The 20954-nt window shown below is 41.4% G+C and overlaps 1 protein-coding gene across 1 annotated transcript in view; it reads left to right on the forward strand.

The window, feature by feature from the left end:
* The window catches only part of AUH (AU RNA binding methylglutaconyl-CoA hydratase), a 157076-nt gene extending 136416 nt beyond the window's left edge, over positions 1-20660 (forward strand). Inside the window, exon 10 of the mRNA XM_086629515.1 lies at positions 20478-20660. Within this exon, the coding sequence (XP_086485641.1) occupies positions 20478-20660 (183 nt within the window). The remainder of the gene's footprint in view (positions 1-20477) is intronic.
* The last annotated feature ends 294 nt before the right edge of the window (positions 20661-20954 follow it).

Raw genomic sequence — 20954 nt, forward strand, 5'->3', positions numbered from 1 at the left:
TGTTGTGTAAGAGTTCAGAAGATACAAGGGTGAGGACTGACGGATAGTAGTAACATCACTTTGTTTCCTAAGGCTATTGATACATGGCTAGAGCACAGGGGATATCTATCTGCAGGGCTGAGTTTTATCTCGTCATGCAGTCAGTTGTTCCAGCTGTCAGTAGCATAAACTCTGCTGAGGATTGAGAAACTGTGGTGACAGGCTTCAGCCAACAAGCAAGCTTCCAGGTCCTGGGCCATCTTGAGCTGACATAGTGATGCATTGTTATCAGTATCCAAACTAGCTGGACACAAACCAGCTCAGATTTCTTTACATGCATTTGCAAATCCTAATTGCAGAATATCTGCAATAGACATTTTTTTTTAAATAAATCGTTCCCTACAAATCAAAATTCTTTCCCACCTTAACTAAATAAAAGTAAGAAAGGGAGAGAGTCTACATTGTGCCCTAAATATCAGCGGCTTTAGGCTATTTTAAGTTATAAAAGCAATAGCAATAGCGCTCGCCAGTCAGTCATTCTCAGCTGAAATGTAAACGGTGCTGGTGAATTAATAACTGATAAATCGGGATGTTGAACACTTAGAAGAGTGTTATGACCTTGAAGTATTGTTTTATGAAATAAACAATGCTTATAAGAAGTATGTAATTGTGACTTTCAGTCTTGCTGTGGATAATGTAAGAGTTGAGGGTGGGCTTTTTATGCTTATTATCTATTCTTCAGAGAATTATTTTGTTGCTAGAAGCAGATGGTGATTTTTAAGCCCACTGCTATTTTGGTGTACTTTAAAAAAAAGAGTCCTAAAAATAGACCCAAGTTACCATATCCAGCAAAAATATGTTGTCAGCTCTTTATTCTGCTGGGCTGAAAACAAATCTGTCAGCAATTTCTTTGGGTTAAAGTATCTGAACACTTGTGTGGGTTTTTTTGTTGGGTTTTTTGTGTTGTGGTTTTTTTTTTAAAGAAAGCATTTTAAGTGGTTTGTAACAGAGTCCATTTAAAGCTTTAAGTATCAACAAATTACCATCTGTTGTTACAAAGACACTTTATCAAATTGATGAGACCTGCACTCCGGTTAATGTTGTGGATCAACTGCATGAATTAGACTTTAAAGTCTGAATGAGTCTGAAATCAACATCTTCAGCTCTGCTGGAACAGACATTAAAAACCAGACCATTTTCTGTAATTAGGAAAACGAAAATGAGAGTGAGAGTTATTCATGCAGAAAAAAAAAAGTACTGGTAATGCATCTTAGTCAAATACGGTTCTTATGTTTGCTTTAAAATAATTTCTTGGATTTAAAGTGTGGTTTGACAGAGTTACTGAATGAGAAAGGAAAAACTATTCTGGATTCCCTGCGTATGTACAGGTGATTGACATAATAGACTGACAGTACCGTGTTTTCAGAACTGTTTTCAGTATTAGCTCATTTTGGCATAACTGTTGGCATAAGGACTAAATGTAAGGATTCAGGTACAAGAAGGTGGTATTTGTTATCTCTGTAGCACGTGGGCATATCCTAGAATGATGGATGCAGAAAGCTCAACCAAAACCAGAACTCTAAGGCAGGGATTTCATTTTAATGATGTCAGTGCAAAATATTTTTTCTGTGTATCTGAGGTACAGCTCCTTAGGATCAATTCCTGTGGAGTACTAAGAATCCCCATTGTTGGAGATTTTCAAGATCAATAGTTCCCCAAATCAAGACTTCATTTTACTAATTAAATGGAGTGAGTACTGACTTCCTATCTGGAGGTGCCCAGGTGGATTTAAGTGTGCTAAATCATTCCTGCTAGCAGCATCAACCCCTTTCCATTGAGTCTAGAGGTAACTTAGGCTCCGGAGTTTGGTCTTTCCATTCACACGCAAGTTACGTGCTTACAGCAAGCAGCATGGCACTTCTTATTGGAGAGCTCAGCATATGCTCCAGAGCAGACCTTCCTTCAGACCCCCTGAACTTTGCCTGCAATGCTCAGTTTGAAAAACTGTCTCTCTGTAAATGCGTTGTCAGTAATGTTGGCAGCCGTTGTGCTGCAAGGTGGAATCAGTTGGGCTTGAAACCAAATTGACTGAAGTACGCCTGGAGGTGAGCTCTAGAGCATGCAAGCTGTCATGGAGAGGAAAGGTGGGAGAGGAAACTTACATATATCTTCTTCTATAGTGTACTGAAGAGTATACACTTGCCTTCTGCATGCCAAAGACCCTGAACTCTGTCTAGACCTGCAGCTTTAGCCATCAAATCCACTTCATGATGACCAGCACTGAGTGTACAATGTAGTGTGAGATCCTCCCTACATGAGCCTGATGTTGCTTCCTACAAGGACAGGTAGATTTTACATGCATGATATGGTTAAAAGTGTGCCAGGGTCATGGAAGTGCTGTAAATTACAGACCGATTCAAGGAATCGTATCTGGTATGCTATAGAATCATAGAATCATAGAATCGTCTGGTTGGAAGAGACCTTCAGGATCATCGAGTCCAACCATTCACCCTGCACTGTCAGGGTCCCTAAACCATGTTGCTCAACACCAAATCCACACGGTTTTTAAACACCTCCAGGGATGGGGACTCCACCACCTCCCTGGGCAGCCTGTTCCAATACTTCACAACCCTCTCTGTAAAGAAATTCTTCCTGATATCTAACCTAAATTTCCGCTGGCATAACTTGAGGCCATTCCCTCTCTTCCTGTCATTCATAACGTGGGAGAAGAGACCGACCCCCATCTCCCTACAACTTCCTTTCAGGTAATTGTAGAGAGCAAAAAATTAAGAAAGCATTTTAGTTAATCTAAACAAGAATATTCAAAAGCTACTGTGAAGAAAATACATTTTTTTGTTTCTGCTCTAACTTTTTAGAAGTTATCTATACATATAGATACTTTGCTGTCAGTTTGTCGTTCCGTATTTCAGATGTATAACTGGGCTCTGATCAGTGCCCACCATGTCTGTGTGTTTGTTCTTGCAGTGTCACTGCAGTGTGGCCTGTACAGCACGCCAGGACTGAGTGGGACAGACTGTGAGTTGAAGTGAAAAAAGGAAACCACATGGAAACAGCCTAATTTCTGAAGCAATTTAAAGTTTTTGAAGTGGTGAACTAATAAAATTTTGTTTCAAGAAAACCCTTCTCCTCCTGTAGCTTTTAGCCCCACACAGGCTTGACTTTTTTTTTACCACAATTCCCATTACCCCAAAATTATCTTCTAAGTAAGGCTGATCCTGAACCTTCTCATCATCTTCCTTATCCTCCAAACATTGATCTTTCTGTTGTCTTTTTTCCTGCAATAACAGATTACTTCCCTTCTCACACCAACTTTTTGGTATTAAAAGCCTAGCTTTCCTACACAGTTTTGCTATCCCACAATCCTGAGATGAAAGAATCTGTGAGATGATGGAAAGTGTGAGAAAAATGCCTGTTCCTGCCAGGACAGGCGTGTGATTTACTGTGATGCTTGTGCTGAGGCAGGCAGCAGACTGATGTTTAACTCCACTGATGGTTAACTTCTCTAGGCACAACCACATGGTCCATGGTGATTTTGAGATAAACTTTTGGTTATGCAAAGTCAGCCACTCTCTTTGTTGGAATTAAAGAAAGAGGAAGATGAAGTGAGAAACTGTTTTTCATGCGAATGTTATGTCATTCACATCACCTTAACCCAATGATGACCTTAAAGGAGAAAAGTCACTAAACAAATAAATTCTTGTGTTCTTGGCAGTAGGACTTGCTTTGCAAACACGAACATTTGGCAAGTTTCTACATTTTCCTCATCAAAATTAAATTGAAAGCTGAGGAAAAGAATCAAAATCAAAGTTGAGGATATTGAGTTGCACTGACCCAAACACACACTAGCTGAAATCAACAGGGTTTACGTGTCTGAGCAGGAGAGAAGGCAGGAGATCAGATCTCCCTAAGAAGAGGCACAAATTTTCTTTTTTTAAGATTTGCAAAGGGATCTTCATTAGAAGAGAAAGGGAAATGAGCAGAAATTAAACTTCACAGACCTTACTGTACCTCGTATTTTTTTTTGCAAAAGGATGTAGGCAGATGATAGGTATGTCATTTTGTTTGTGTATTTATGCACATGTGTATATACATGCACAGGGACATGATAAGTGCTTTTCAACATCTCCAAGTCTCCAGCATGTGTTAGTATCTCCAGGTGCATGTAAGCCATCTGAACCCTACAGCCTTAATTGCATAACACAGCTGTATTACAAAATATTACCACACCAAGATAGTTTACATTATTTCATAACAAAAAGAAATACTATTACAGAACATTTTTACCCTTAAGGGAAAATTACTAATTATTTAAAACATTGTCTGCATGTGTTTGTATATAGTGTATAGGGGTATATGAGCCTCATTATGGAAAAATGTAGGGGTGGATTAAAGCAGGATCTGTGGGATACAGCCCCAAGGTCGGAGGAGTTTCAACAGACAAGAATGTCAGAAGCTAAGCAGAAAATGCCTGCACGGTTGATTTTAACGAGTTTATTGGGGTGATGTGGGCCACTTAACTTGAGGGGGAAGCGGTTCTTTAGAAGGGGAGGCAGCTGTGTGAAAGACTGTCCTAGCCTGGTCAGAGGACAGGTCACATCCAGAAGACAGCTTTGGTAGACAGCAGATGTTTGGTTCTCAGAGTGGAATCCAGACGCTGGCAAAGTTTTTGTGCGTTCTCTAGACTGTGGAATCAAGTGGATTGCTGGCTTCTGAGACAAATTAGTTTGGTTATCTGTCTCCTCTGTTCAAATGAACATTTGTTCCTTGCTGCGAGGCAATAGAACAATTGCTGGGCTACTGCCTACGCTCTTCTGCTCTAGAGATTTTTTTCAGGGGTGAAGTCTTGCTTTGGTTTGGTTTGTTTTTCACGACTGGTAAGAAAAAGACCCGGGTTCTTGTTCCTGCTCATAGGATTGCTTCCATACTCCATCTGGTGACCACAGTGGAGGTCTCCCCGCCCTGAAGTGGGAGCTCCAGCTTCCTGCCTATGGAGGCTCACTCCTTTCTACATACGTTCATGCATGTACCGCGTCCACGTCAGTAATTTACTGGCCAGTAGTGCGATTCCAGTGTTTTTGAAGATTCACCCCTCTAGGCTCAGGCACCCAGGATGCTTTCCTGTGAAATTAAGAGTTACATCTCTTCAGGAAAAGAGGTGGTGACTTCTGATTGTCCCACATCCAGTGTAAAACCCGTATAAGCTCCAGCTATACTGAAAAAGGAAGTGGTGGCTATTATTTTCTGTATCAGCGCAACTCAATGAGTGGAGTAGATGCACACTGACATACATGTGTTAGACTTAGCCCCATCAAGGGTAGATAAGAGAAACACCTGGTTTCTGTGTCTTAAGACTGAGGCCTGGGTCTGAATGAGGTGTCTAACCAGCTAGACCAAGACAGTTTTATGTTATTCTGGAGTGCAATATTCAACACAATCCTGTAAGAGTTCAGATGCTTTCGTGGACAGACGAGGGCTGAGTGGATTTTTGTTCTGAGGGTTGTCATGTGGGTGCATAGTTCTTTTTTTGTCTCTGAGAGTCAGAATTTGCTCGAGTTCAAGATGTGCAAAATACTGGTTTTGATACATACTTAGGCCTAATTCTTTTATAGAACAGTACTTATTTCTCAATATCCTAATGGGTAATGAAATATGAGATACAAAAGGCTGTCTGCAAAGTGCATGGAACTCTGCTGGAAGACGACGATGATGTCTGGTGTAACAGTGGGACATGTAGCACATTGTGGTAGCGGACCCTCAAGACTTTCAAGTTAAAACATGCACCTCATGTTTTCAAAGTGCATTTTAGGGCTTTTCCTTCATCTCTCCAGAATTCCAGATTAGTACAGTGAAACTGAAAAAAAAACAACCCTAGAAGCGGTACTGAGACCAGAGCATCTTCTCTGCACCTTGTGGACCACCACTAAGAGGGAGTGTTCTCAGAGGGCAAAGCAGGCTCTGGGTAATGAACAAGGGGAGACTGTCTACAGTCTCTTTCTCATGGTTCCAGTGTCCTAACTTCTTGCCTGCTGAGCTGGAACAGGGGTGTTAGCTTGGTGGAGTGGAAACTTCCGTATTAGTCGGAGGAATTCCCCTCACAGGACAGGAAATCCCTTCTTGGGCAGGTGTAGTAAGGGGGCTTGGGAGCAAGAATGTGGTTCGCTGCCATCTTTCTCCTCCAGCTGAACTATGAACTTTGTCTGTTGACAAAGGGGGCTTTATGCTACGTAGATGTGGCCTGCAGCTTAGCAAGTGACACTGGCAATCAGGGTACACAAGATGCTTCTGAACTTGCAGTTGTGTTACATATGCAAAGAAGGCTAATGCTTCGCCCCAGAGGGATGACAGGGCTTAATTGCTGTATGTCATCTTGAGGCTTTCTAATGCAAAGAAAAGCAGGATTTACTGCTGTTGCAGAGTACTGCTCAGAAATAGTCTGTACTTGTGCTTATTCACCTGTTTCCGCAGAATACAAGCTTCTTGTGAAATACATCAGAAGGTATGTTATTATAGAACCACACAGCTCAAATTTCTCCATGATTTTGGCAGACTTCAATTGTGTGGCAGCTAACGCCACCCAAATATTTCCCATGTCTCTGATCCATCTCCTGCAACCATTGCTAGCTTGTGAGTCCCCATGCTCCTTTCTTCTTCCCACAGTCCCTTCCAGTCACCTCTGTATCTCAGCTACCTGCAAGACAATGTACAACTGACCACACAGAAGACAGGGGCTTCCAGCTGTCTGACCATATTTTCATTTGGCAGCAGTGGATCAAAACAGTAACTTGGTATAATATGCCTGGCCCGTTTGCTTTTCAGGGCTGGCGTAGCGCATCTTTCTCTCTTCTCTCTCCCTAAACACAAGCATACCTCTGCAAGTAGGAAAAAAGGCAGAGCTCCAAGGTTGGTCAGGTTACCCATAGTTACTAATAGAGGAGTTTTTATACAGAACTTGCTTGCAATTGCAGCTGATGATCAGCTGGACTTAATTTGTGTGTGACTGAAGGGAGTTAGAGATGCAGCAGCTGGGAAAGGTCTTGCTTTTACAGCACGTATGATGTGCCAGCACATCCCCTCTTCATGACCATTTGTCTGAGTAGGCTTCTCTTACAGTATTCTTTGAACTGACTTGTAGGGCTGCACTTGTTAGTTATTTCAATAGTCAAATAGACAACACCTTTTGCTACCACCTATTTATATTCCCAGAGTTTTCATCCTTGAAAGTGAGAATAAAAGAGGTGTATATACTAAAAGTTGTCACGTAACTGCATGTACCAGCTATCTGCAGAGGCAATGCACATATGCCTATGTCTATTTAATAAGTATGTAAAGTAGAAAATGGCACAGACTGTTGCTGTTCTCTTGTTCTCCAAGTCATTTTATATTGGAATTATAATGAACTCACAGCTAAAGATGAATCCAAAGATTACGAAATGGGTCAAATTGTTCATGTGCCAGCTTGTAACTGTATGCTACTAGATTTCTATTACTGGCTTAGGCTAGCGCAGCAAAAAGGAGACCCATCTGTGCTCATGTTGTATGCTAAAATTAACAAATGCTCATTCTTGGACTCCAAGCAAAGCAAACACTGTTTCATGGAAAAGTTTTATTAAACTACAGATCGTTTTTCTGTTGTCATTGGTGCTCCAGTCAGCATGCAACCTCCCCCCACCAGAAGCAATTCCAGGTGGCACAGCATTGCTTGAGCTGTTAGCAGTGGTCTGAAGAAGAGCACGTGACCCTCATTTATACCTCTTCCCTGTTAGATAAAGGGTCTGTCTAAACAGTAAATATTCTGTTGGACACAGTGTTTGGTAGTTTTAGCAGATGTTGGTGACCCTGATGTCTGGAATGGCATAATTAACATTAAAAATGCAGTATATCATAAATTTGGCACTAATATTTTGGAAGAATTTGCAGTATACCATAAATTTGGCACTAATATTTTTAGAAGAATCGGCACAAGTACTCTTCAGGTGAGCAGTAACTCTGTGCGTAACTGAAATGAGGATTCCAGGAAGGAGTGATGTGTGATTCTGTGAAATAATGAACGTACTACATATATTTATGTATCTTTGATATGTCTCTATTACATATAGACACTAATATATTCATTAATATGAAATTAATATAGTCATGTAAGTACCAGTATGCACATCATACTCTCATACATGAAGCATATTTTAAACAGTCCTTATGGGAAGAAAACAGCCTCTGTATCTGGCTTTTCAGCTATCTCCTCAGGCCCAGGAAGTGAAGCTGGATGTCACGTGTGACTCGTCTAGTGTAATTGCTGAGCCTAGCATCTTCCATCGATGCCAAGCCTGGCACCACAGCAGTCATTCCGGCTTTCCTGCACAACTCTACCAGCGTGGCACAGCCCTGCCTCTAGGGCTGAAAGAATGGTTTCATTCCCATCATTATCGTCTCAGGCTTGTCTGCTGGAGAAGGTGCCCAGCAGTGATGCTTTTTGGTCAGGAACCGATTTACCTAATCAGGCTGGCTGAGATCAGCAGTGTGTTTCATATGGTCAGCACACAGGTTCCTTGGTCAGGAACACAGGTTCCTTGGTCAGCTGCCTAGGTGGCAGCTGTCTGGGTTCGCTCAGTCAGACTGGCGTTTTGCAGGGCTAGGGTCTTCTGACTTCAGCCAACGAGTTGACATACAGCACTTGTAGCTATGACGTCAGTCTGTCAAAACCCCAGTGCATAATCTGGCAGCTGGACTGTCATTTGCAGAGAAAACATGCTTTTGTCTACTGTAAATAGGTAACACAAAATTTTGGAGTAATTCCGTTTCATTTTTCAGTCGTCATTGCCTCTTTGCACTCATGTAGTCTTGCAATGATTAAAGTGATACTCTTGTTCTTTATCCTCCTGCTTGGAAGGAAGGAGGATCAGGAAGTTGTTGAGAATCGATGAAGAACACAGAGAAAAAATCTCTACCTTCGCCTTGAATCAGTGGTGTAACTAATCCCACTTGAATTCATAGATTCTTGCCTGTCCCTTAAAGTAGAAGCTGGGTGTGGTGGTGGTACTTTCTGAAAGTAGAGTCTGTACTTCCTAAAAATAAAGTTAATTTATCAATGTAGGCACTATGGAGTACCAGCATGTAATCTTCTCCATCTCCAGTGGAATTCAGAGCTTCTTGCCATTGATCAGGATGAGGCAGTGAAACCCAAGTATATATTCTTGGCAGCTTTCAGTAGAATGAATTATTCTAAAACTGAATTTTGTTCCGTCTGACAGGGCGTTTTGTCTTTGTCCACTGTCGTGTTGTTTGAAGGACAGAATGCCGGAAACAAACTGGTTTGTTTGTTTGGGGCTCCACTGAATGACAAAAGTTGAATGGAAATCCAATATACTGAAATAGTATTAATTGTACATGCACAATATATTGGCTTATATTAGTCATTGAAAATGATTCCTCCTGTGAAAAGGCTGACAAGGAAAAGTTTACATTATGAGAAGACTTACACAATTTGACTTTATGTGACTTGACTAAATGTGGAAATAAAGTTAACTACCCACATAAAACTTGGTAGGACTGGGACTTTCTTCTGCTTTATTTTATTCTTCAGAATAATAAAAATAAAAATCTTCAGATCTTGAAGTTAATTTATATGACTTCTAATGAGGCAAAGTTGATGGAGTTAAGATTAAAGGATACGTCTTAGATTCGTGTCACATGGTTTCTTTCAGCTCCTCCTGTGTCTTTCTCAATCATAGTGTTGCTCACACCAGTCAGACTGAATTTGCGATTATGCACTAAAGTTCCTTTAATGCACAGACTTCTTTTGTTTGTTTTAGCTGACAAGGTTATATCATTTCTGGACCCACTCAGTGTGGCACAGTGCAGCACAAATGACCCACGCAAAGCTCTGTGTTGTGGTGCTAGAAGTTTCTGGTACCTGCAGCAACTTGCTTCTGAAACATGTTAAAGCAGTTAGCAGTATGAACTGTCCTTCATCAGGTTTCCCAGACCAGAACATTTTGCAGTGGTTTTGTTACTGAAATAACTGTTTTACTGATAGATCTTCAGCAAAGACATTATCGTGGTGTTGCTGCTGTCTAGCGTGGTGTACTTTCCCCTAGCTCAGCGCCGTCTCCTGCACTGACCCGAAGTGTCCTGAAGTGGAGGGGAGAGCCACGCAGCAGCTGACTCTGTGGGATACCTGGAGGTCTTTTCTGAAACCTAAACCTAGGCTGGTTTTCAGTTTTGAAGGACTTTTCACCCTACTGCTAGAAGCATCTTAGGAAAGTGGAGGCTGTTGCTCGGAGTCTGTGAAGGTAGCTCGTCTTAGCCTCGTTGGAGTTAACTAAGACTGACTTGAAGGCAGTGGGACTGCTGTTTGTGCCTTTGGCTGTCTGCCAGAGCAGAACTGGTTCTGGAACGCTGTCTGTCTCTATGTCTGAGGCAGGACTGCAGGCAGATTGTTGGGTTACCGGAGTGCTTTAAACCTGTACTTCAAAGCTGATGTACTGGCAACAGTTTCAAAACTGGTCTAGTTATCCATGAGCTCTCTGAAAATGAGTGCTACTTTCGTTGCTCTTGTGACAGTAAACAAGAATTTGCTTTTTATCATCTGTAGCATCAGCTCTGTAGCTCAAAAATCAGTATTTTATTCAAATAGAAAATGTTAATTTACCACAACACAGAAAATGGTATTTTTCTATAAAGGTATCAACCATTGGGCTGTGGCTGTGGCCTCAAAGTCTAGGCTTTTATTTCCTCTAAATATACTCTATTCTGTTTTCTGTGTGTCTGTCATGTTGAATAAGTAACAGGCAGTGAGCACAGGACCAGGACTCATGTCCCCTGTGTCGTGTAAAACAAAACAGGCAGCTCTTTAAATTGTGAGGCTAGAATGCCATCAGAGGCTTCTTCTGCAGTCACAAAGCTGGAATGAAGGTGCCAGAATCCCGAGATACAGTTGCAGCCTCTGACTCAAAATATGCTCAGTTTTGTCTTCACGTACAATAAGTACTATTCCAGTGCATCCATGGTGTCATCACCTTTCAAATTTCTTGTTGCCCTGCCTCATGTTCCTTCTGAGACATCCCCTTACCTCCCTACTCTGTTCCCCTCTTTGCTGTCCTTCACCAGTGCAGCTTTCTCTGCTATTCTGCTCCATCCCATCATGGCCAGATCCCTCCTGGCTGCCCTGGTGTTAGTTACTACTTTGCGCAGCGTTGGAGACGTCAGCATGGGCAGTGATACACTCAGGTCTACTGCCTTCACTCTCGCTGAGGAGTGCTTCAGCCTGTGAGCAGTCCCCCAGACTTGACCTCTCCTACGAAGACAGGCTGAGAGAGTTGGGGCTGTTCAGCCTGGAGAAGAGAAGACTCCAGGGAGACCTTGTAGCAGCCTTCCAGTACGTAAAGGGGGCCTACAACAAAGCTGGAGAGATACTTTTTGCAGGGACATGTAGTGATAGGACAAGGGGCAATGGCTTTAAAATGAAGGAGAGTAGATTTTGGTTATATACTTGGAAGAAATTCTTCACTCTGAGGGTAGTGAGGCATTGGAACAAGTTGCCCAGAGAAGTTGTGGATGCCCCATCCCTGGAAGTGTTCAAGGCCAGGCTGGATGAGGCTTTGAGCAACCTAATCTAGTGGAAAGTGTCCCTCCCTGTGGCAGGGAGGCTGGAAGTAGATGATCTTTAAGGTCTCTTCCAATCCAAACCATCCTATGATTCTATGACATTCAGGCTCTCATGGGATCCAGCTGTTAATCAGTCTCAAGCCATTTGGGTGCTACGTGCCTGTGTGCTGTGAATGTGAGAGAGAGAACAGGATTCTATGAGAGTAGGTTAGCTGACTCATATAATGTTCTGGCCTGATATTATCTCATCAGCAGTAGATTTGAATAATTCACCAAAGTAATACTACTCCTGCAATTAAAAGAAGGATTATTTGCAAACGCTCTCTTAAATTATTGTGGATCACACTTCTGAGAATACATTAGAAGGTTCATTTTGTGTTGCACCTTCCTTAAATCAGGGCTTAATTTATCTAAATTTTGTGGCCTATCTGTTCAAAGGCATGATTTGGCAGCTCTCAAGATTAGTGTGCCAAACCATTGATGTCTTTTCCAAACCCAAAGTTGAACAAATATTGCTGATGGGCTGATGAAGCCTTGCGCCTGGGACAGATAATGGTTCTTGACCCCTCGAACGGTAACGTTTGGAGTTCCCCATCTACTCATGTCCCATCTCTAGCATGTGTGATGTCAACTGCTGGCTCTGGCAGGTAAGAAAATACTCCTGCCCGTTAGCAAGAAAGATGGATTTTGTGCGTGTCTGAAGAAACCAACTCCCATGATGTCATCTGCCAATAATTAATATGTCATGAATGTAATCGTTTAGAGGAAATTCAGCAAGATTTTTAAAAAGAATTCTTTTCAGGTTGCATTATTATAGTTACCTACCTGTTGAATTGAAGAAATATAGTGGATTGTTTTATTTCTAGCCTGCCCTTGCTAAGTACCTAGAGGGTAGTGTTTCAGTGAGGATTAACTACATTTCCTTCAAAATGTAGCTGTTGATCTCTGTATTCAGGGTTATTTTGCTGAAGTGAATTCCACTTCTCTGATGATTTCTGTTTTGATTCTTAAATACTGTGATAAATGTTAGGGTCTATTAGGTTTCAACTTTCTATTTTTATCCGTTGGTAAACACTACACCAGATGTGGGAGTGAAGGACCCTGAGAAGCTGAGGGAGTTCTGCTTTTATTCAACAATTTTAACTTTCATAGCTGAGAATTTCAGGTCATTTTTTAGTGTTGTGTATGTGCTGGTTTGGGTTTTTTTTAAGAGCTGAGAAAAACAGCCTTACGCAACTTAGTTTGCATAAGTGCAGTGAGTCATTCACATTTCTTTTTTGCGTGTGTCTCTGTGTGTGTGTTGTATCACTTTATATAACCTTTCTTTGAAAAAGTACTACTGTGAATGCTAAGAATATGTTTTCCCTGTAACACAAAAAAGGAATGTGCCTATTAGGCAGACAGCTGCTTCTCAGTGATGTCTCCACATAGATGCTGTTCTCTAGGAAGGCATTTTGGTGATTCTTCTTAAAGCTCTGGTTCTTCAGTGGCAAAGTTTATGCTGGTATATGAAGGTGTACAGAGGAGGACAGGTAGCTTTATCGTTTCCCCTTCGTGGGTAGAGCTGTGGGTGACTCCACATGATAATGTTGATTATATATACGTGTGTATTTATGTAGGTGTTTCAAATGCATGTAGTCCTTTCAGCATACTGTAGCTTCTGCCTTATCACCTTGCTTCCTACCATCAAGGGGAGAATGGAGCTTTTAGAGCAGAGTACCTCTGTGCATTGCTGGAAGAAATTTGAGGCTTAAATCCTTCACGTAGCTATCAGGTACTGGTGGCAAGTGTTCTCCATCAGGCACACTTACAAAGAAGACCTCTTCTACAAAGAAGGCGTCATCTTTTTGGAGACTACTTTGTAGCTCTGTGTGATCAAATGCACCATGAATGTCTGGCTATGTGGAGTTTACTGTTTTGAATGCAATTACAGGTATTAAGTGTCAGTACCATTTAAGTGCTAAAATTGCTGTTTTGTTTTATGTTTGTATATTTCAGATATGTCTTCCTTGACATCTGATGGATGGCACTATGTAACTGTGGCAGGGAACATGCTGTTGGTTTTCCCAGAAAGCGGAACTGTGGTTCATGGTGCAGAGATGTATGCACAGGTCTTCTTCTTGCCCCTGTGGCTGTTCTGAGGCTTGTCACTTCATTTCTCTCCAGCTCTCTTCTGTATCGTCATGTTTTCTGGTCTGATGTACGTCTTCTCTGGCCATGCCACAAATCCCCCCCAGCAAGGAAAGTTCCCCACGACGGTTTCATACCGATTACTGCTGTGCATACTCAGAAATCCCTCCACTCTGCTCCACAGCCCTGTGTTTTACTAAATTGGATTCAGGGCCTCTTCCTTTCTGTAACCCAATTTTTGTTTCCGTTAAAGTACATCACAGTTTGCAAATCACATTTGATTTCAGTGGCATCCTATGGTTTATGCATTATCCATCCTCTTCCTTGTCCGTTCTTGTGGCAACATTTTGACTACTGTGGTAACCACTAAAATAGAAATATTGTGTTTTCTGTCCGATGCAGAGCACATGTTTGCAGTCGCAAGACACAGCAGGGTTCATCTACTGCCTAATTAGCAGATTAGTAGTATCTGGGGTCTGCAGAAGTGCCATGAAACATTCAGGTACTCTTTTTAATTGTCTATAGTAGTGTACTCAAATGGACATTAGACATGAGAATAAGACTTTAATGCATCATTAAGAAATTGGATTCACATAAGGAATTGTAGTACCTGTCTAGCTTCAAAAATACGAGCAATTTTCATGAATGTACTTGCATGTGTAAAATGAGGCATACACTTAGATTCCTTGCTGGATTGATGTTCAGCAGAGCAGCTCTGCTGGTTTGGGCTCTAAATGCAATTAACATAACCAGAGACAAAAATATGGTGTAGGAGTCACATAGATATAAATGTTTCCTCCAGCAACTGTTGACAATAAGGCACCTCCTTCACTCAGTAGATAATAATTGGCATGACATCTGGAGATAAGAAAGATCTCTGAACTTGTGGAACTCTGTACAAATAAAAAAATTTCCTACTCACACACACAAAAACTACAATTGAGAGTAACTCCTCATACTTAATCCCCTGAAATGGACTAGATGATCTTTAAGGTCCCTTCCAACCCTAACCATTCTATGATTCTATGATTAAAGAGGGGATTTCCCTTTGCACACAGTTGTGGACAATATCTGCATAGGCAGAGTAGTTATTCTCAGCACTGTTTGATTGTGTTAAATGACACCTTTGTATAAGCAGGCAAATAACTAAGTTGCAAAAAACTAAGTTACAAATAACCTTTGTATTAATTATGACCGCAAATGTGGGATGTGAGAAATGAGAGCTTCTTAGCAATACGATCACACAACAAATTTTTTAACATTCATTTTTGTGCTTGAAATATGATGACTTAAATTTGCTGGTCCTCAAGACAGCCCTTGAAGCCCTCTGTTTCTAATTCATCCACTGTCCCTAATGGGCATTATGCTTGTGCTCATTCTTATTCCCACTCTGCAGAAGTCTATTACAGATATTGCCCATAGAAGTCAATAGTACAAGGCAGCCACCTCAACGTACCACATACTGTATCAGGAGTTTAAAAAGTCTCACTGCAAAGTGAATGTCCACTTGCATAAAAGGAAGGCTCTGTAATGGTACACTTGCGTGAACTCCAGACACAAGAGTCTAGAGAAATGGGATGGACTGAGCACATAAAAGATCATATGGTCTATTCAGGAAAATACACCCTCTGTTCTTAAAAGTCATCGAAGCTTGAGTTGAAATGAAAGTTTCTTTTCCTGCTATTGGCGTTTTGCAGATTTTTTTCACATAATTTAATGCAGAATCAAAGATTTTATTACTTGCAGAAAGGAAGAAATAAGTAATTAACAGGCAGGGCATTAAAGGAAAGAACAAAAGCTTCACAAGGCTCAAATTAATCTTCCTCTGTTTTTCTGTTGCATCCTCATCTGACTGCTTAAGCATCACTCACTAGAGCTAAGTTTTTAGCAATTGAGTTTTAGAATTTCACAGGAGTTCAGCACAAAGCAAGTTAACTTTCTATAACCATGATAAAGCAGAAATAATTACGCTTTCAGTGGCCCTTATGAGATGTTTCCAGCTGCCTGGAGTGGAAATACGGGTCGCTACTCCACTGAGTAATAATGTAAGACATCAGGACACTGCTGTATTTCAGATAAAGTAATATGCCCCCTTCCTCTTGAAGTCAAAGGAGTAATCCAGCTCATAGCCATGAGTTTGTTCAGAGCTTGTCTGAACTCTCTCAATGGTATGTTTTCTATGCATAAACTAGAAAGCTTGTTAAGCTTTACATTTTAATGTATTCTTTACTTACTGACTTGCCTGTGCCTCCTGTTCCTTCTAATGTAATTGTTTAAAGATTGCCTTCTATATGGCAGGAAAACTGACTCAGTGTATTTTGGGTATCAGTGAGCTGAAATTTGTATGAAACACGGTATGTCCTTCATCTTAAACAAGTAGCCTCAGCAAGTCACCACTACTATTACTAAAAGCTTAGGGCCAACAAGTTAGTTCAGTGGCAGAATAGATAGCATGAGTATCAGCTCATTACTAAAGTTTACTTATAAAGCTGCTTCTGAAAAATTCTAGAGTGCCGTGTAGAATTTCCTATCAGAAGGAGCTAAGAAGAAGAGCATTGTTTTACCCCAGGCATATTCTTTGGGTGGATTTTTGGCACTAATTTAGGCTGAGATGCAGAAGCCACCCCATGCCAAGCTCCTACAAGGGTATCAGATCACATTAAGAACATATCGGGAAGCAAGTATTCAACATTACCAGCCTTGGTCTGGGTCACAGGAACAGGCTTGAAATAACGTGTATGAAAAATCTTTTTTTAAAGGTACATGGGAGGAGAAAAATAAGCTTCAGTGACCTATTATTGGAGACTTTTTCTTGAACCATTTTTTATTTATGAGCCAAATACTGCAGTAATTAAGCTGCAAAATTAAGGGAATGTGCTTTGCTTTTAGTGGAAATTAACATTGGTTTTCTCCAGGCATTCAATCACTTAACTCAGTTGTCTTTTTATATTATTCAAATGTGATACACATTAGTCAAACATAAGTGGTTGAAGAATCATGTTGCAGAATGCCTCTTGAGAGAGAAGTATGTTATAAACATTTCTACTAATGGAATATTTATGTTAATGTAAATTAACTCCATAAGAGTGGCAAATCCTTTGAAAGGTGAACGTGAAGTTCCCGCTACACAGTGGATGCTTTTACTACTTCGTTACTTGTATGGCACAAAGAGTGGTGTACAGGCTTCCACTGTAGCCAACAAGGACTTTGCAAATGCAGTTTGGTGACCCTCAAGGGTCAAGGCCCGTCACACACTGAAAATATAACGCAGATTTCTGTGATGCGGAAGACAGAAAGGACATTTTGCAGAAATAATTTTAAGAACTGTGATCTGAGAAAAAAAAAACAAAAACAAAAAACGCTGAACCTGTAGGAAAGTAGAGCAAAACAAAGAGCTATAGCTAGCAGGCAGCAGATTTAGATGGATAGAGATAATTACCATTTTGGAGTGGGTGATCAGTTGCCAAGAATATTAGGGATAGGGACCTAAAAATGGCAAGAAAGACAACAGCTATTGTCGTCTCTGTTTCCTGTAATCCAAGCTATGGCCATTTGCTTAGAGGCACGAGATCTGACAAATGTTGGAGTGTTGCAGGAGACGGGTAGCAGACCCTGCCTGGAAAGCATTTTCATAGTTGTAGCTGAATTCAAGACCAGAGTGCTTTCCAGAAAGCGGTCTAACGCAGGCTTCCCCACTGGAAGCAACTGCTTTGTAAGCTCCGGCAGACAACCTGTCTGCAAGCTCTGAACTTTTGTATATGCATGTATATGTGCATGTATATATAGATATACTGTATATATATATATACTGTACACACCTGAATCCCGCCATGAGGAGGAAGTTGGGCACAACAGCTTCAGGGATGGCAAACTGGAAGAGACGTTTGCACCACCCTTTGGAAGACAGTGCAGCAGCCAACAGAGCCACGTCTGTTGTAATAGTCTATCTCTAAGCTCTTGTGCATAAGGGGAAGCAGAAGCCCTGGGGGTTAGGGAGGGGCAAAGTCCAGTGAAGTTGTGCCCAGGGTTTCTGAGCAGGTGGGGATTTACCCAGCTGCCTGTTTTGAAGTCCCCTCCCAAACGTAGGAACAAGCTGCTAAAAATCCCTCATATCTTCGGGGGTTTTGTTTGCTTGTTTGTTTTTGCAGCATGTAAATTTGTTATCAAAATGATTTATATTGCACAAAGCGCTCTTTCAACTGTGCTCTATTAATTCAGGAACAGCAATGATAAGATCCAGTTCTTTCCAAAGAATTTGGTATGCCACATCTCCCAAATGGGATCAGATGACAAAGTTCAGCTCCCAGTTAGGCTCTTCAGTGAAGTGGTTAGATTTTTGACAGCACTCAGCATCCAGTGGGTCTGGTGTTCATTTTCAGGAATGGGAGCTGGTGAGCACTTCTGAAAATGTAACCTTTTGTACTTAAGCATTTGTGTGTCTTTTCCCAACCCCATTTTCCATGAAGTTATGTGATATTTTTTCGTTGTTATTTTCAGAATTTGTTTCCTTGCTTAATAAACAAAAATTAAATAGTCCTGCAAGAGTTCCACTGCATTTCTGTGCAGTGAGATTTTCATATTTTTGTGATTATTTTTTCATATTTTTGTGATTTTCATGATATTTAAAACCCAAGTGTTCATAAATATGTGCACAAATGAAACCGCAAATACCATGATGAATTCTACAGTAGTGATAACTCCAAGAACAAATACTAAATTTAAGATATAAGTTGTTTGTATAGCCAATTAACATGAATGCCTGATGAATCATAGTAAATCCACAAACACATGCTGAAATGGGATTTTTGCACATGTAAATCCATTTGCCTTAACGCCTTGTTCCTTGGATAAATATGACTGGTTTATGTGGCTTGTATCTTTCCAAGAACTACAGATTACTTTCTTCTAATGGAAATCAGTAGGGTGGCTTAACCCACCTTAAATATTCCTCTCTTCCAGATTACTCTTTAATTATGATGTTATCTCTTGAAAGATCTTCCCATTTTCAGGTGTTGTGGAAGTTGTTAGGTTTTAAGCCATGATGGATAGCTGTGAATACTTAAAAAAATATTCACCATAAAGCCAGACTAGTATGCTGATGATGCCAGATCAGTCCAAGACACCTCTAAATTGAGGAACATGGTTTAGGGACCCTGACAGTGCAGGCGAATGGTTGGACTCGATGATCTTGAGGGTCTCTTCCGACCAGATGATTCTCTATCAATCATTGTCACCAGTGTCACGTGCAAACACCTTACCTATCAAATTGTGCCTGGTGTTGTCTTTCCCCACAACTCTATTTTCACCCTGACAGCACTGCTTCCAGTCTTCGTGGTGCACACCATGCCTTTGTTTTTGACCCCGTGCATCTTCTCCCTACACGTTGATACTGTTTGTGAGCTTCTCATTCCAGCCCTTCCCGAAGACCTGCTGTGCCAAAAAGGCATTCATCTCTGCATTAAATGTCCTCAGCAAGAAAAGCCAGCTTCATTCACGATTTCTTTTGTTCCATTCGCCTTTCTCTCATCAGCTGTGTCCAATAAAAGTCTGACTTTTATCACATTAACTTTGTCCTCCCTCTGTTTGTCAAGTCAACTTCTGTAGTTTGGATACGTTCCTGGACAAGCAGCAACTCTTTTCCTTGCCACTGTAGCATGTCTGGCATGTACTGGAGTGTTAGTTCAGTGTATTAAGAAGTTTATTTTGATACAGGTAGCGATTAATAGTTGCAACCATTCATGAACTGTGTGAAATGTCTTTAGTGGCCTCTGTTTCATTCTTACGAATCACAGCCTAGACGTGAGCATGGCTAACCTGCAAGTCAAAGTGAAGGCAAGCAACAAGCTGTGACTTCTACTTCTCACTAAATTCTCTTCAAGTGTTACCTCGTCTTCCCATGCCACCCCACCCTTCGTCCATTCACACACTTATCACCGCCTCAGCCGGACTCTGAGCTCAGTGAGTCGGGGACTCTTTGTGCTGGTGCTTATTGCTACACTGCTTAGCACAGGGATCCATATTTTGCCTCCGCCCGGAGTTTCCAATTGTGATGTTAATGCTTTGCTATTGGAGATAATAACGGCAAAGGTGGCGTACGATGGAGACATTACGCTGATCTTCCTTGCCCAGAAGTCGTCTCTGGTGCGATGAACAGAAAGGGGTGGGTGGGATGGGCGTCTTCTGTTCCCCCACCTCAGCTGAGCTCTGCCTGTTCCGCGTCCATTAGAAAGGTTTCATTCCTCAGGACGAGCTGTCTGGCCGCTTTCGCAAATGTTCAGATCAGTTTCAGCACATGAAAAAAGAAAAGGTCTGGTTGGATGGAGCTGGGGAGAGGCAGCATTGCATAGCTTCGGCAGAACACTAACCTTTCCTTCCACTGTTCTTCTGCTCTTCCCCCTCCTCCCACTGAGCCCTGCAGAGAGAGATTAGCGATCGAACTGTAAATCCCCCAAGTACAGAAAGTAGTAAACCTCCTTTCCCCTCCCCAAGAGGACATGTATGCTGACAACAGCCTCATTCAATCTGACACCTGTTTCACTTTAAAACAGGCCCCTATAAATAGAGGGAATGTAACCCTAGGTGGCATTGCAAAATATTATGGAAAATGCGGCTTACAACCCTGTGAAGAAGGGGGAGTAGAGAGAGTGGGGGTGGGCAAAAAGACACTATCTACCATAAAAACCTGGCAGCTTCATGCAAGGGCTGTTGCTTTTAATTTAAATGCTCATTTCTTATTCTATTTTCAGATCCTCTCTGGGATTTTAGGAATGTTGAGACGTGCTGGTTATAAAGCCCTAAGTACAAAATGGTCACGGATGGCTGGAATGAGGCATGTTCTAATGGAAACAAATCACTTGTCAGTAAGCAGCCTTCAAACTTTTGAACAAAAGCTCAAAAGGGTCAGGGGAAAGACATGTTTGTTGACTTAAAATGGCTGGATGCAGGTCATCAGAAAGGCACAGGCTTCAATCTTGTTGAGGTAACTCTTCAGTTCTGTGTAAAATTGGGGTTTTAAATGAGGTTAAGTACTTTGATGGCAACCACAAACTGAATGAGCAGCTTACATTAAACAGAAAGCGTACACATGTATAAACTGAAGAGTGCATACTACCAAAATGTAAAGCATGTACGCCACTGCAGAACAGCTGCAGAATGGAGCTCAGCTGTGGGAACTACATTTAGGGGTACAAGCATGAATGTTAGTGAGGAAGACCATGCTACAT

The sequence above is a fragment of the Tauraco erythrolophus genome, chromosome Z (assembly GCF_009769465.1).
Source record: "Tauraco erythrolophus isolate bTauEry1 chromosome Z, bTauEry1.pri, whole genome shotgun sequence".
In the NCBI taxonomy this organism is placed as follows: Eukaryota; Metazoa; Chordata; class Aves; order Musophagiformes; family Musophagidae; genus Tauraco; species Tauraco erythrolophus.